General features: G+C 50.2%; 1 protein-coding gene across 8 annotated transcripts in view; it reads right to left on the bottom strand.

Moving 5' to 3' along the window:
• Positions 1-14,911, bottom strand: part of PPFIBP2 (PPFIA binding protein 2) — a 142,945-nt gene that overhangs the window by 78,501 nt on the left and 49,533 nt on the right. For all 8 annotated transcript variants that reach the window (XM_032853377.1, XM_032853374.1, XM_032853376.1 and 5 more), the window contains exon 3: positions 12,831-13,033. In XM_032853377.1, coding sequence (XP_032709268.1) covers positions 12,831-13,033 — 203 coding nt within the window. The remainder of the gene's footprint in view (positions 1-12,830; positions 13,034-14,911) is intronic.

Here is a 14,911-nt window from a genome sequence, read left to right as displayed (position 1 = left end):
GGCACATTCAGAGCCAGGATGGGTACAGCTCCTGTTGAGCCCGAGGCGGGCCTTGCTGGCTATCCACCACTCCAGCTTAGCTGCCTCAGAAGCCAGAGAAGGGGGAAGGAGAAACCCCCTCAAGTGGGTGCCCATGTGGGAGTGGGTGCCCTCAAGTGGGAGGGCTCTGGGGAGGAGCCCTAGAAAGGCAGGGGCTGGTGGAGATGGGGAATTGTGTCTATTTTCCTGGGCTGGCCTTCCAGGGTGGTCTCCCCATCCCTGCCTGCCCCTCCTCCCCCACAAGGCTGCCCTTCACCTCCACTCACTCCCCACTCCTCTGAGAGCTCCCCTAAACACAGTTTTTCTCCCTGGCCTGGCCCTTAACGTGCAGCCTTTGGCTAGAGTGATTATGAAAGCGATCCTTGATGTGGGTACAGCGGGAACTGTGGTTACACACAAGGCCTCTGAGCTCTGCTGCCGTCAATGACTTGCAGATGTACATCTTGTGATGGTGGGGGCCTTCCTGGTGCCCTTAGGGGGTCCCGGGGGTGGGGGGGGGTTGTTCCTGAAATGCTAGCCTGAGGAGAAGGCTCTACTGGGTGTCGCCATGCCCCTTAGCACGGCCTTGAAATCCAGCACGGCCCAGAATTGGGCCTGGCAGCCTAGTCACCAGCAGGCTGGCCCAGTCCACAGAGATCAGAGGGGGCAGCCGGGGAGCTCTGGCCAGCAGCTGGCATGAGGGGAGGAGTAAATTCCTGGAGGCACACCCAGATCAGAGGCTGAAAAGGAAAAGCAGGCTCTGCTGTCCGTGCACTGAGCTCTAGGCCCTTCTCGCCTCTGGCCCAGTTCAGTCAAGGCCTAGGGTAGGATGTGTTGGGGAAACAGGTCTCTAAGGTTGCAGGGGTAGGTAGAGCTTCGTTTTTGTTTTTTTTTCCTGTCTGAATGTCTGGGAAAGCCTAAGGAAGAATTCATCAACATGCATTTGCCCAGCGTCCAAGGCAAATGAAACCGACTTTTTGCCTTGAGCAAATAAAGAATCATCACATGGTATGTGGTAAAGGTATTTCTGGGGCCCTAGAGAAAAAGAGGCCTCTAGAGTGGGTTTGGGGGCTGGGTGGGGAGACACAGGGCACAATTCCAGCCCCTGTTCCCCGTGGTCATGGCTCAGTGCTTTTTAGTAGGTTCTGGTGTGAGGAGGAGGGAAAGGACAAGGCAGCAGTGTGGTAGCCTCTCTCAACCTGCCAGCTTCCACCTGCCTGTGGGGTTGGCTCCAGCGGCAGCACCTCCCCAGCAGCCACACCCCCCTGCACTTCACTACCTGTCCTGTTGTACTGAACCACCACGGACCGCTGACAGGTCTGTGCACTGCACCAGACTGGAGAACATGTGTCTGTGCCCTGACCTCCATGCCTGCCAGTTCCAACTGAAACATTCTTTGAGTGAAAGAGTGAGGCTCACATGGTAAGACTTGCAAGACAAGCCTAAAACTCAACTTGGAGAACATAGGTCCTAAAGGTGTGTTTCCCTAGGGTAATGATGCTCCACTGAGAGGAAAAGATGGAGCTGATGCTCATCTCTTTTTTTTTTTTTTAAGATTTTATTTATATTTTTGACAGAGAGAGATCACAAGTAGGCAGAAAGGTATTGAGAGAGAGAGAGAGAGAGAGAGAAGCAGGCTCCCCACCAAGCAGAGAGCCCGATGTAGGGCTCAATCCCAGGACCCCGGGATCATGACCTGAACTGAAGGCAGCAGCTTAACCCACTGAGCCACCCAGGCACCCCTGATGTTCATCTCTTAACTCACCTCACATGTGACAAATGTGAGGTGGGAGGGTAGAGAAAGGGAAAGAAGAGGAGGGAGGAATCCAGACAAGCAGCAGCTAAAATCTTGACATATTTTTATGGTATCCTCAAGTAGCAATTTCTACCTCAGCCTTTAAAAAAAGGGGGTGGCATTTTGTAATTCAACTAAAAAATTCACAGAATAACACTCCAAAAGACCTAGGAGCAGAATACTATTTGGATGTATAAATCACTATTTCTCTGAAAACAAAGCTTCCAGATTATCAAAATGATCCGTGACTCCCAAAGAATTACAAACCTGGGTTTTATCTGGTTTATGCTGTGTTAATCTGCAAGGTTTAACCTTCCCTTAAAGGAGAGTGGGGGATGGGCCTCCTATCTAGTATACCGCCTTGGACCCACTGCTGAGGTGCATTCTCAGGAACCACAGGGGTTACACAAATAGAGATTATTACGGTGACCCCAAAAGCCCTTGGGGCCTTCCCAAAAGCCAATCACTCCCCAGCAACCACACTCAGCTCATCACCATCTGGAACAGGAGGTAGTCAGCTGAGGGCAAAGGGCATGACACTGAGTGCCTGAGCATCTGGGGCCTAAAAACACAGCGAAGAGGGCAGAGTAGTCAGGTTTGGCCTGGAAACACAGGTAGCCTGTCCCCTTCCTCATCCCAGGTCTTAGCAGGGAACCCCAGGAGAGTCACCTCCGTGGCTGGAATTTCACATACATGTGAGGACTGAAGATGGCTTCCTAAGGTTCTACACCCCCACCAGGAGTCAGCAGTATCTAACTGGGTAGAACTGTGGTCTGAGAGGGGGGTCTCATGGGTCACATGACATTCTGACCGGACACCCGCACCCTGAGCTCTAGCTCAGCCCCGAGCCTTGGGCTCTGGGCCATGGTGACAGGTGTCAAGATAGCCCTGGAATACCAGATACAGGTTTGTATCCTTCAACAGGTGTGGTGCACGGTGAGCCTGCCACTGGGGAGTGGGGAGAGCGGGGGGGACAGGGAGGGGCCCAGCCCAAGAACACTGCTCCTTTGGGCTCACGGTAAGCAGCATCCTGGCCAAAGCAGCCCAAGTTCCCATGGGGCACAAGCATGGGAACCCACCACCACAAGGAGCTGGGACAAGGATCAGCAGACTTTCCTGTAAAGGGCCAGATGGCAAATGTTTTAGGCTTTGTAGCCCATATGGTCTCATTTATACTCAACTCTGCCATTTGGAAATGCAAAAGCAGCCACAGCTAACACATAAACCAAAGAGTGTGGCTATGTTAACACCTTATTTGTGGATACTGAAATTAGAATTTTAGACCATTTTCACATAAAATATGCTCATAATTTCTCAATCACTGAAAAACATAAAAATCATCCTTACCTCATCAGGCCTAAGAAATAAACAGTGAGCCAAACACATGCCATAGGCTGCTGACCCCTGGCTAGGGCAATACTTCCCCATTTAAAACAAATCACCTGAGTTGAGAGTGTTCTTGTAAAAATGCAGATTCTGACCCCAAAGGTTGAGAATGGGACCTGAAACTGCATTGCTAACAAGCTCCGGGGTGATGCTTATATCTGAAGATCTTGTATTTGTATAGTCAAAGGTTAGGAAACCACGTTTAGAAGTTTCTTAAAGCACAGGGTATTGAAGTTTGTCTGGAAGTTCGAATCCTCTGGAGCTCTCCTCCCTCCTTCCCCTTCTCCCTCCCTCCCAGGGGTGCCTGAAAGGGCAGAAGGTTCCTGGTGGATGGAGGGTGGGTGGGTGTCTACATGCTCAGACCCCACGTTATGCTAACCTGGCAACATCAGCCACCATGTCCCCTGGACCTGAAGCAGGAAATTTAGTGGGGAAGGGTTTATTTGCTCTTTTACCAGTGTTTGCACATTCTTGGTCATTTATAAACATTGGTTCTTAGGGACTGAAATCATATCCTCAAGTCAGGTCTGAAAGGAGCCAGACCTCTAGAATTTAGGAGGGTACAGTTTACTGGCGGGGGTGGGTGGGGGTCAGAGAGGCGGCATGCGCAAACATCCAGGAAAGTGAAAACTGCAGTTTATAGTAGCTGCAGGGTCCCCACTCTGGGCTGCTATGCCAGGAAAAATGTATTAAAAAAAAATCTAAGGTACAGGTTTCCTCTAGGGCAGGGCCTGGAAGCTGAGGGCCAGGAAATGCCTCCTGGAATGGAAGGAGTCATCCTAATAGCGCCCCAGCAAAAGGCACTGGAACGAAGGGGTTTGGAGAGGACTTCTCTGCCTTGACAATAAAGACCAGGTCTCTGCTCCCAGCAGCAGCCCTCGGCCCTCCCATTTCCTCTCCCCCAGCACAAACAGTAGCAACCTCTCAGGCTTGCCCTTTCTCCAGTGGGTTCCGAGGAAAATGGGAAAGAACTCTCCCAACTGAGCCAGGTACGCTGTCCAGCAGCTTCATTAAGCTCCGCTAAGAGGGGAGCTTAGGTCATCTTTCTAACTGAAACAAACAAAACTATTTTTCTTACATAAAGCCTGCACCTTCTTCCTTGGGATTTAGACTTTCTAGCATTTATCCCTGACTGCCACCTAGCGGTTTCATCCAGTACTGCACAGGAACAAAGAACCCGACTAGCACCCCAGCCCTGCTCAGGTGGAGTCTCAAGGAGTCCCTGGGGAGCAAAGCACAAGTGGGGGAAAAAAAAGAAGAAGAGGAAGAAAAGTGGAGGATGGCGGCCATACCTAGGACTTTCAGCTCTCACTCATGGGAAAGGCAAGAAATTCACACTGCGAACTGGCTCACATAAGCTCTATTTTTCCCCCCTTAAAATGTAAGCACCAAGTTTCCCCTTCTCTCAAGATCCATAGGAAGGGATATGTGTGTGGCTTAGTCCATTAATCGTCTGCCTCTGGTTCAAGTCATGATCCCAGAGTCTGGGATCGAGTCCCGCACTGGCTCCCTGCTCAGCAGGAGCCTTATTCTCCCTCTGGCTGCCACTAACTTTTCAAAATGAGTAGTCCAACGTGCATATACCCTGATCCATCTTTTGTTCAAGGCCCCAAGTGGGGAACAAAGATACAGAGAGAAATCACACATGGCAGAAGAGAAACAAGCTCACAGTTCGTAACTCATAGAACAGCTTTTTCTCCCTACCTTTTCTTGTAACTCCTCTGGCTTTTCAATATGGTAAACAGATTTGCTTCTTTGGCCAGAATGAAAGATTGCAAGCTGAATCTGGGAGGACTGGCAGGGGCCTCTGTTTGAGGAGCTGGGAGCTGAGGAACCAGCCATCTGTGACAAGGTACTGGAGCAATGAGGGGGTGGCCCTCCGGGGCCTGGGCCACTTTGTTTCGTGAATGACTAGTGAAGAAGGGAACCGCAGACTCCTAAAGCTACAGCAGGCGGTCAGAGGTGAGTACACAGGCTAGAGAGGATATCACTCCCCACCCCATTTCAGTGGTCCTGAGAGGTCAGCCTCCACCAAGCCCAGACCATGGAGCAACTACGCCCAGAGAGGCTCCCTAATCTGTTTCTACTCTGGAAACCCAAAGGCCTTGGCTGGGGGAAGGCCATGGCTGGTGCGGACCACAAAGCCAGGACCAGAATGCCTGGCCAGATCTTGTCAAAGCAATGGTCACTTCCAGTAGGGAGATGGGGTCCCAGAGGAGGGAAGAGGCCCATCCAAAGTCACATGCAAGCATCAGGCCACTGGTCTCTTAACTCATCCCTACCTCCCATTCTGCCTCACCGTGCTTCGGTGCTGCCCAAGCACCCTGACCAGGACACCTGCACCCTTGTGAAGGAAATCCAGGGCTCCTGCTCAGAGGCCAAGCCATTCCGGGAACCTGGCTTGCAGAGATGGGCCTGGCATATGGTCCTGCTATGGGTTTCCTGCCCACCTCTCCCCCTCACCCCAGAGCCTGGGTTGCCCTGACTTGCCCTCACTCTGCTGCTGCTGGGTTTGCCAGCCTTTCTTTGGACTTCATCTTGAGCTCCTGAAGACTTAGGTCTTTATGCAGGATTCCCCTGACCCACACCAAAGCCACTGAACAGCCGTCTAGACCTAGCACTTTGTAGGAGGAGAGGAGGCGTCTATACTGAAAGGTTACAGAAGCCCCTGAGTTGCTCCATCTGGAGATGCTGCTGGCTCTGATCGCTCTTGCACATCACCCAGCGACCCAGGTGTCACCAGCCTGCTGCTACCTGGCTAGTGAAGAAGGGAGCCCACTGGAGGCTGGAACACTAGTCTGTCTCTGAGCTCTACCCCCAGCCCAGCCCTGGTTCTCCAACCAGCCTCCATCCAGCCAAGCAAGCAGGCGTGGAGGAACGTGACACCGCTTCTGGGCTCTGGAAAAGCCCCACTCAAGGTCCAGCCAGATTCTGGGATGTGGCCAGAATGGACCAGCATCTCCCTGCTTGTGCTGAATGTCAGGGCCACGGATGAGCATCCCTAGCCTCTCTGGCCTTCAGGACCATCTGGTGGGACTGAGGAGCTTTTGACCAGAAATGGCAACGCTCTCCTTGAGGGCATCATCTGCACTCCGCCAAAGGCCGTGAAGGCGGCTGCAGGGACGTGAGCTCAGCTCAGTGCCCACCACAGCAGAGAGGCCTCAGCCCCGAAGCCAGGGCCTCAGCCTCACCCTCTCTAGTACTGACCCTGAGCAGAGTCCGGTCTACCCAAGGCTCAGGATGACTCTTTCCTCTCCTGAGCTCACACAGGAGAGCCCTACAGAAGCTTCTCTGCCCGTCAGGCCGCATGGCTCACCCTGGACCCCGGGACGCTCTCCCTACAGAACCTTATCAGAAACTCCCAGCCACTCTATCAGTTCCCTGTGACAGGCCAGACAGATACCACTTCCATGACAAGGGATCTGGGCACTTGGTTCCTTTCCTCATTGAAGCCCAGAGGGGGTCCCCAGCCTAGAGAACCCCACACACACCCTTCTGGACCTGGAGCTCACTTTTCCTCATCCTACTGCCTGCCAAGGAAGGGAAGACCCTATTTTAGGCCCCAAATTTCTGGAGACTCACTCACAACCCAGCACCACTGAATCCTGGGCAGTCTGCTGCACTGGGTCTTTAGGAGTCTGGCCTGTTGCTAACTATCCCCAGGCAGAGTCTTCGCTGGTGCCCCTGTTCTCTGTCCAGCCTGCCAGCCCCTGGCAGAGGGAAAGCCAGCCCCATTGTAGGGAGACAAGCTGTCGGGGATGCACTAGGACCAGGAGCTCCTCCTCCACCTGAGACAAAGGCAGGGCCCAGACTCATCTGTTGTTTGTTCCTATGAAAACACCAACCATTCCCCCACAGCCACCTCTGCCTCCACAGCACCCATTCTCCTTGTGTACCCCGGATGCTGACATCAGTGTCTGAGGGCCCACAGCACGAAGATAGCATCTTCTACCACAGGCACCCAAGGGCAGCTAATCCACAGCTGTGTGTAAATGCAGGGTCTTTAATTTCTACTTCTTTTGCACCTAACAGCTGTTTGTAGGCCTGGAGGACTTGACTGGAAAATTAGGAGGCAGCCAATTAGATCCTCTCCTTCAGGAATATAAGTCACACACACACACACACACACACACACACACACACAGAATAAACACTGGAGAGAAAACACGAAAAGAATTTGCCAACAAGAAGACAAATCAAGTCTAAAGGCCATGTGGCAGTTGCTCTGGGCTGTGTTCCCAGGAGCCATTCATGCCCCCTCCCTCCCGTCATGGCTCCTTTTGGACAAAGTGCCAATACTTGTTTCCCAGCCTCCCTTGCAGCTAGGGTTTGCACAAGTGAACAAATCTGGACCTGGGGCACATACTGGAAGTCAGCTGCAGGGCTTCAGAGAAAAAGAGTTCCCTTTCTAATTGGAAAAAAAAACACAGGACAAGACATGCCCTACTTCTGGACATGCTGCCTAGGGCTGCAGTCACCATCTTGCAGTTGTTAATCGATACCCCTGAGGAAACACCAACCCCCAAGGATGATGTGGCAGAATGATGGGAAGAGCCATCCCATGATGACCTTCAGGTCATCCCAGAGCCACTGATCTGACCCTGGGACCGCCCACCTTCTGGGTATCTTGTTAGTGACAAATAAACCTTTTACAGACTATGCCTCTTCCCTGGAGAAAAAACACCAACTGACAGAAAGATCACGAGGCAGAGCTGGACCACACCAGGCCAACAGAGGACAAGCAGTAATTGGGGCAGGCGGGGGGCGGATATGGCAAAGCCAACTGACCAAAGAGGAGTAGAGCACAAACATTCAAGGGATGCACAGGTATGAACCCTGCCCGCCTGATCCTTCCAGCTGCCTTATTAGTTTCTATTCTAAGCCACATGCATTTAAAAAAAAAAAAAAAATTCGAGTCTCTGAGGTATAAAGCAGTGTGTCTCAAACTTTAATAACAATATGAATCACTGCGAGATGGTTCAGTGGGTAAAGGGACAGGGGGGTGGCAGGTCCCATATTCTGCCCTTTTCTAAAGACACCAAGCAGCAAGCAAACTACCAGGGCCTGGCAAAGTTGCTGGTCCACAGACCACAATTTCAAGTCTTCCAGAAGGACCAATCTAAAACCAATTAAAAAGTACTGGTGGATCTGTTCACTACTTTGGATTCCATTTTCATATAGGTCTGACCTACTATGGAATGTGTATGCCCCCAGATTATAAAAGGACTCTAGGGCTGCAAGATCCAATATGCAGACAGGCTGTCTCTGTCCAGATTCAAAACTTCACATCCTGTCCTGGTATCCTGGAATGTTTATATGAACTTTTGACCCACCCTAAAAGTACACCGTTCATAGGTTGCTGATGGCCATAATTACTCTAAAAGACATCAAATGCTATAACATTCAGGAAACTTTCTCCAAAGGCAGGCATTCCCCCCAACCACCATATAGAACCTCAAAAGAGATCTACAAATCTTAATATAAGTGGTTTTCTGTAACACATTTTGAAAAACTAACAACAATGATGACTGCCTTTGGATCAAAAATATTTAAGAATCTTTTTAGTAAATATAGAAATTAGGTTCATATTTCACACCGCACACTAAGAAATGTTGCAGGTGAATTCAAGTTAAGCTTAAGATATAAATCAAACCATAAACTTACTGGAGAAGATAAAGGTGAATATCATTTGATCTGAGGTTTTAAAAAAAAGGCACTTCTAGGGATAAAAGGAAAACAAGAAACCCAAACAGGAAAGATGGTTAATTACAATCCTTTTAAAGTTTTTGTCTCAAAAAGCACCAGAAACAGCATTTAAAAAACAAAGCGAAGAAAATGCCACAAACAATGCAAAGGGCTTTAAAAAGGTCAGTATATATGAAAAGCACTAAAATTCTAACAGGAAGGGGAGAGAAGAGCATAGAATATGAACAGGGTGTGGTAGGGACACCCAAGATGATCTCCTGAGTGTGTGGGAAGGAAGTATTAGTGTTATTTTTTTAACCTGACCCTTAAAAAAAAATCTCTATTTGGGGCTATGTTTTATAATTTACATATATTAGGACAATACTGTATTTATAAATATGAATAAATGGAAATGAATTTTTTTTCCAGATGGGGTAGAGATAAAAACTTTGGAGACCATACAGAAGAATACTAATTAAAAAAAAATGTTTAGCCTCCCACTAGGCAAAGAAATGCAAAAGTGGTAAAAAGACATTTTTTCCTAAGAAATTAGTAAAGCTGTTTTTTTTTTTTTTTAAATCTTAGTGATTGTTGTTGATCAGGATGGACCTCAAACTCTGCCAGTGAAAATATAAATGAGTAACATCTTCCTGAAAAGTGGTTTGGAAAAAATGTGTCAAAGGCTTAAAGATATTAATACCCTTGGATTACAGTTGCCAGACTTAGCAAACTGCATGGGACAAACTTACTAAGATTTATCCATCACTTAAGATGGATAGAAACTAGAAACTAAAATTCTAGTTTAATGGGGTATCCTGTATTTTGTCTGTTAATTCTACTTTAATCCCACCTTTAGGACTCTACCTTACGGAAATATCTAGAGAAAAAGACAAATATTTCTGGACATTCTCTGCAGCAAAGCTATATATTGGTTAAAGATGAAGAAAAACCTATATGTCAGTATTATAGAAATGGTCGCATAAATTCAGGCATGTCCATATAAGGTGGAAGTATGTCATCATCGTAAACTACACAGTGAAGGGTAAAACCACGAGCTGTTTCCAAACTCTGGGCAGACTGGGCTTTTGCTGGGGAACCCGCTTCAGTTAATCTCTTGGTTACATGATGGTAAACGCCCCCAGAAAGCTGAGAGGGGACATTTAAAACCAGATGCCAAACTGCTCTGCAGCCTGAGGCAAGGATTCAGGGAATAGTGGAGGAGGCTCTGGAAGTTTCCAGTGGGCCCCCAGCAGACGGTGACAGGCCAGCCCAAGGACAGAGAGAGTCAACAAGTGATGTTAGGAGAATTCTGGCTGGATATGGGGAGCAGTGAAATCCAATATCCAACAGTTTGGTCTGAAATTTTCATTTTCTACACGGAAACATTACACATATAAGCTCACCGTCCCTTACCTGCCATTCTGAAAGCCCCAAAGCTCTGACGACCAAAAGGTTTTGGTTTGTTTTTATTTTTTTTTTTATTTATTTATTTTTTTTTAAAGATTTTATTTATTTATTTGACAGAGAGATCACAAGCAGGCAGAGAGGCAGGCAGAGAGAGAGGAAGAAGCAGGCTCCCTGCTGAGCAGAGAGCCCGATGCGGGGCTCGATCCCAGGACTCTGAGATCATGACCTGAGCCAAAGGCAGCGGCCCAACCCACTGAGCCACCCAGGCGCCCCTTGGTTTGTTTTTAAAGATAATGTTGGTGCCAAACTTATTCGGCAGTCTCACTGGACCTGATAGATTTGTAGTCTTTGTCCCATGTCTTGGGGATATTCACACATCTTACTGTAGAAAGGTCAACGCACTCCTGCTCAAGACAGAATATATCCTAAGTATAGATGTATGCTCTCACCTTTCTGAAGTTTAATACGTTCTGGTTCTCAAATGCACCTGGACCCAGGGTTACAGACAGAGGGGCTAAGGACCAGCAATTCTCTTTATGTGTCATCAAGTTCCCTTTAAACACTACAGCCGGAGTCAGTCAGGCTAGCAGAAATGGAGGGAGGGATGGGTGTCCACCCCCCGGGGGACAGTGGGCCTTAGAAAGCTCAGTTGTCCACACAGGTGGGCAAAAGATGATCAGAGCGGACTGGAGAGAGGCCAGGCACAGCCTCGGGGAGCTGGAAGTATGGGAACAGCCAAAATTCCTGATGAACTCCAGGGAGACAGAGACCCCTCTGGCCTGGGATAGGAGAGAGAATGAAAGCCAACCGCAGGTTGGGAAAAGTGGGTGGAGGAGCAGATGCAGATTTCTGTCTGGTCATGGCACAAGTCTGAGAGATGGCCGACGACGGTCTTCATCTGGTGGTGACATGAGGAGGTTTTCAAACCTAGATGGCAAGAGGCCCACCAGAGACCCATCCTGCGGGCTTCCCCATCATTCCCCAGGCAACGTCCAGCTGTATTCCCTACCGCTGCCTTCACAAAGGACTACAAACCTTGTGGCTTCCAACAAGGCAAGCATACAGTCTCACAGTTCTGGAGGTCAGAAGTCCTCAAGGGGTCTTGCTGGGCTCCAGCCGAGGTGCTGGTAGGACTACTTCCCCAGCTGGGGGCTCAGGGGAGGGCCACCTTGCTAGCCCCCAGCTCCTGGGCTCCTGACTTGCTTCCATCCAGAAAGCCTGACTCCCATGGGTCCCACACCAAAGCTTCGCCACCTCCTTCCTAAGGATGCCAGTGACTACGCTGGCCCACCTGGGCAATCCATGCCCCTTATTCTCCCTATTTAAACTCTGCTGACAAGCAACCCTAATTCCATCGGCTACCTTCCCCTTGACCGTGTACAGTAACAGTCACAGGATCCGGCGATTAGCACACAGACATCTTTGGAGGCCACCACTCTCCCTCCACAGGTGTGTAGGTATGTTACAGAACACGAGGCAGGCAGCCTGCATACTGAAAATACTGAGTAACACAGGAATGCAATGAAGAATTCCTCAGCGTTCAGAGGGAGGCTCGGGTAGAAGACTGTATTGACCGAGGACTCCTGAATAGAGAGCCCGCTAGGACATCTGGCATGTAACCTATCTCGTTGCAAATGACTTGGCCTCTGGACAAGGACATCCCAACCTCCTTGGTTTCCAACACCACCCTCTACCTCCCAGTTCAGTGCCCATTCCTGCCTTCCCCCCTCGGTGTGTACCTTCCCGTCTGGAATCAGTCTGCAGGGCTCTGACTTTGGAAGACTGCATTTTGGCTTCCATCCTCAAACTCAGCTCAGGCAATCCCATGCTCCCTCAAGCTTCTCAGGTTCCTCCCTCCTGCCCTGGAATGGTTGATCTTAGATACCTCCTCAGCGGGCAAGCTCCTCACTTTCCCCCACTCCCGAATATCGGGAGGCTCCTAGAGTGGACCAGCTGGTCTCCCTGGGGAAGGAGACAGGCCACCAAAGCCATATATTTACAGCTCTGGTTACTCATCTGCCTCCGTCAGAGACTAGCAGATGTGCAGCCTTGATCTAGAGAGCAGGAGGGGGCTCACGAACCCTGCATCCTGCTCCAGGGACAAAGCGTACCAGGGCAAGGAGGTCTGAACGGCAGGGGCGGCAATGAAGGGCTGGGTGAGGAGAGGAGCTGTTGTAAGAGACAAGGAGCAGGGGGGACAGCTGAGGGTAGGGACCCCATCTGGGGATTGTAATTTGGCAAGTTGTACTTGTAATCCCACAGGAAAGAGCTGTCCCTTGCTCTCCTCCAGCCCTGGATGTCCCCCATCCCAGAGAGCGTGACTGGTGCCCACAGGCAGGCCGACCGAGTGGCTTAAGCTGCTGGCCTGCGGGGAAGGCCAAAGACTAGCTGGCCTAAGCCAGATAGGAAGCAAGAAGAGCCTGGAAGGTGCACAGATGAGGTAATAGTCCCCAGGCAGGGTGGCCATTCCGAATGCCCTGGCATTACGTGGTTAGTATGTTCCCCAGTGGTTTCCCGAACAGGCCACAGTCCCACTCACCAAGCTCTCCTTTATGTAGGCAGCTGTGGGGCCCGGGATCTGGCTCAGGAGGGCTGCTCTCTCCTGGGGTTGCTCCAGCATCTCCAGGGCCAGTTTCAAGTCCTCAACGAGATGGAGCACTGGAAAGGGGTTTGTGTGGGAGGCCGGAGAGGCTCGAGCAGGCTCACAGCCACTGTCATTGGTATCTGCACCTGTCTGAGTGCCTGGAATAAGAAAGAGGTGGGAACCTGGTAAGAAGGGCGGATGCCATGGGCAAGGAACTGGCAAAGGGCAAAGAGAGAGGAGATAGGGGACAGAGATGGACAGGAAGCCCAGAAAACCACTTCTGCCTCAGCAGAACCATTCACACAGCAGACTCGGCAGAAATCATCTTTAATCCTGGACTGGGCCTGACAGGAAGAGACGGGACCAAGGTGGATGACTTGCCCAGCAAGAGTGATGCATAGAAGCTAAGAGCCCCAGACAACTGGGTGAAAACAGCCAGCCCTGATCAGGAGCCAAAACATGCCTGCTCAAACAATGAGCAGCCTTTCTGCTGCCTTTAGATTCCTTACTTTAACACTGTAGGGCTGTCTGCATGGTCCCCTCCCTGGAGGTGCATTCCTCTCCTCTGTTCCACAGCAGTTCCTCACTCTGGGCTGGCCCTGTACGGTGTCGCAGAGTGACGCAGTGCCACCTCTGGTGAGCACTGGTGAGCTTCTAGCAGACTGGGATTTTTCTAGATCTTCCCACTTGGGGGATCTCTACATCCCCTTATAGACTCCCACTTCACAGCTGTATGAGTGACCATGTAATCCACATCTCATCCCCGTGTCATGGGCTGTGAAGCTCTGAGGCCAGGGTCCCTGGGGTCCCGGCGCCTGCCCCCAACCCCCCAAGATGCTGAAGGGGCATCTGGCTCTGCACGCTTGCTTGGAGGAACAGCTAAGAGAGGGAGACAGCTTGGACTGGGTCAGCTCTAATTTCAAGTGTCCCAAACAAGACTTGTTTTTGCCTTTCTGAACCTCACCATTTAAGCAAACAAACAAAAAGTCTTCTTTACATAAACACAGTGGTTTATTTTTCAGACCAAAAACCGGGGTGACACAGTCTGACAAAGGATTTCTGTGCTTCTTTCCGCAATAAAACACACTTCAGAAAATACGGGGTCGGTGGTGGAATTTCTAGGGTACTTGGATTGTTTATAAGGCCAGCGGGAATCAGGACCCTGCTGGAAAATGTGGGCAATAGGGCCACCGCAGCCCCAAATACACGGCAGGCCTGACGTCTACATCTAGGTCCCTCCACCCTTCTAAGCGCCAGCTTCCTAGTTGCCACGGCAGTCTTTGCAAGGAAAAATCCACACAGAAGGAAACAATTACTATCTGATTGCTGGTTTGCTTTCTGAAAGCACAGGATAGAGGGAACTGTGGGTCACAATCCACAAACAAGTCCATGGCTCTGGTGAGCTGGGAAACTGCCCGTTACCCACACTCTGGTGTGTGCTCAGCAGTTTCTGGGCCCTGCAAATCCAATGGAGAGTTGACTGGGAAGGGCCACAGCCGGCTTCAGGGAAGAAAATGGACCGAAATAGAGCAAGACCCCCCATCCCTGCCACCACCCCAGTCTCCAAGCAAATGATGAGTGATCCCTGACCATCCCAGACATGCTCCAACATGCACAACTTCATTCATGGAGGATCAGTCAGGCCAGTCAGACCAGGGGTAGGCAGGAAGACTGAGATTTATATTAACCTTATGCTACGCTGTGGTGTTGGACAAGTATCTTCCTTTCTCTGGGGCCCTCCCTGCCCTAAAGCCTTGGGATGCTTCCCTACTGTTCAAGGGGTGTGTGTGAGTGTGTACACATGTGTATCTGTGCCTATTTTTTTTTTCTGTGCCTATTTCTGTATGTGATGTATGTATACATAAAGTACATAATCCCCCCCTTCTTTTGTTTTGCAATTTACATCAACACACAGGCTCACAAAAGGGTCCAGAATGGTGAAACTCCTAGGGCCCAGCATTAGCAAAGGCAAAAATCACCCAGAAGATTCAATTCCATACTCCACACATTCCCTTTGGATGATTAGTTCCTACGGA

This window comes from Lontra canadensis, unplaced genomic scaffold, assembly GCF_010015895.1.
Source record: "Lontra canadensis isolate GAN:19392208 unplaced genomic scaffold, GSC_riverotter_1.0 scaffold7, whole genome shotgun sequence".
Classification (NCBI taxonomy): Eukaryota; Metazoa; Chordata; class Mammalia; order Carnivora; family Mustelidae; genus Lontra; species Lontra canadensis.
Note: the sequence above shows the minus strand (reverse complement) of the source record. Positions and strands in the feature narration are given on the sequence as shown.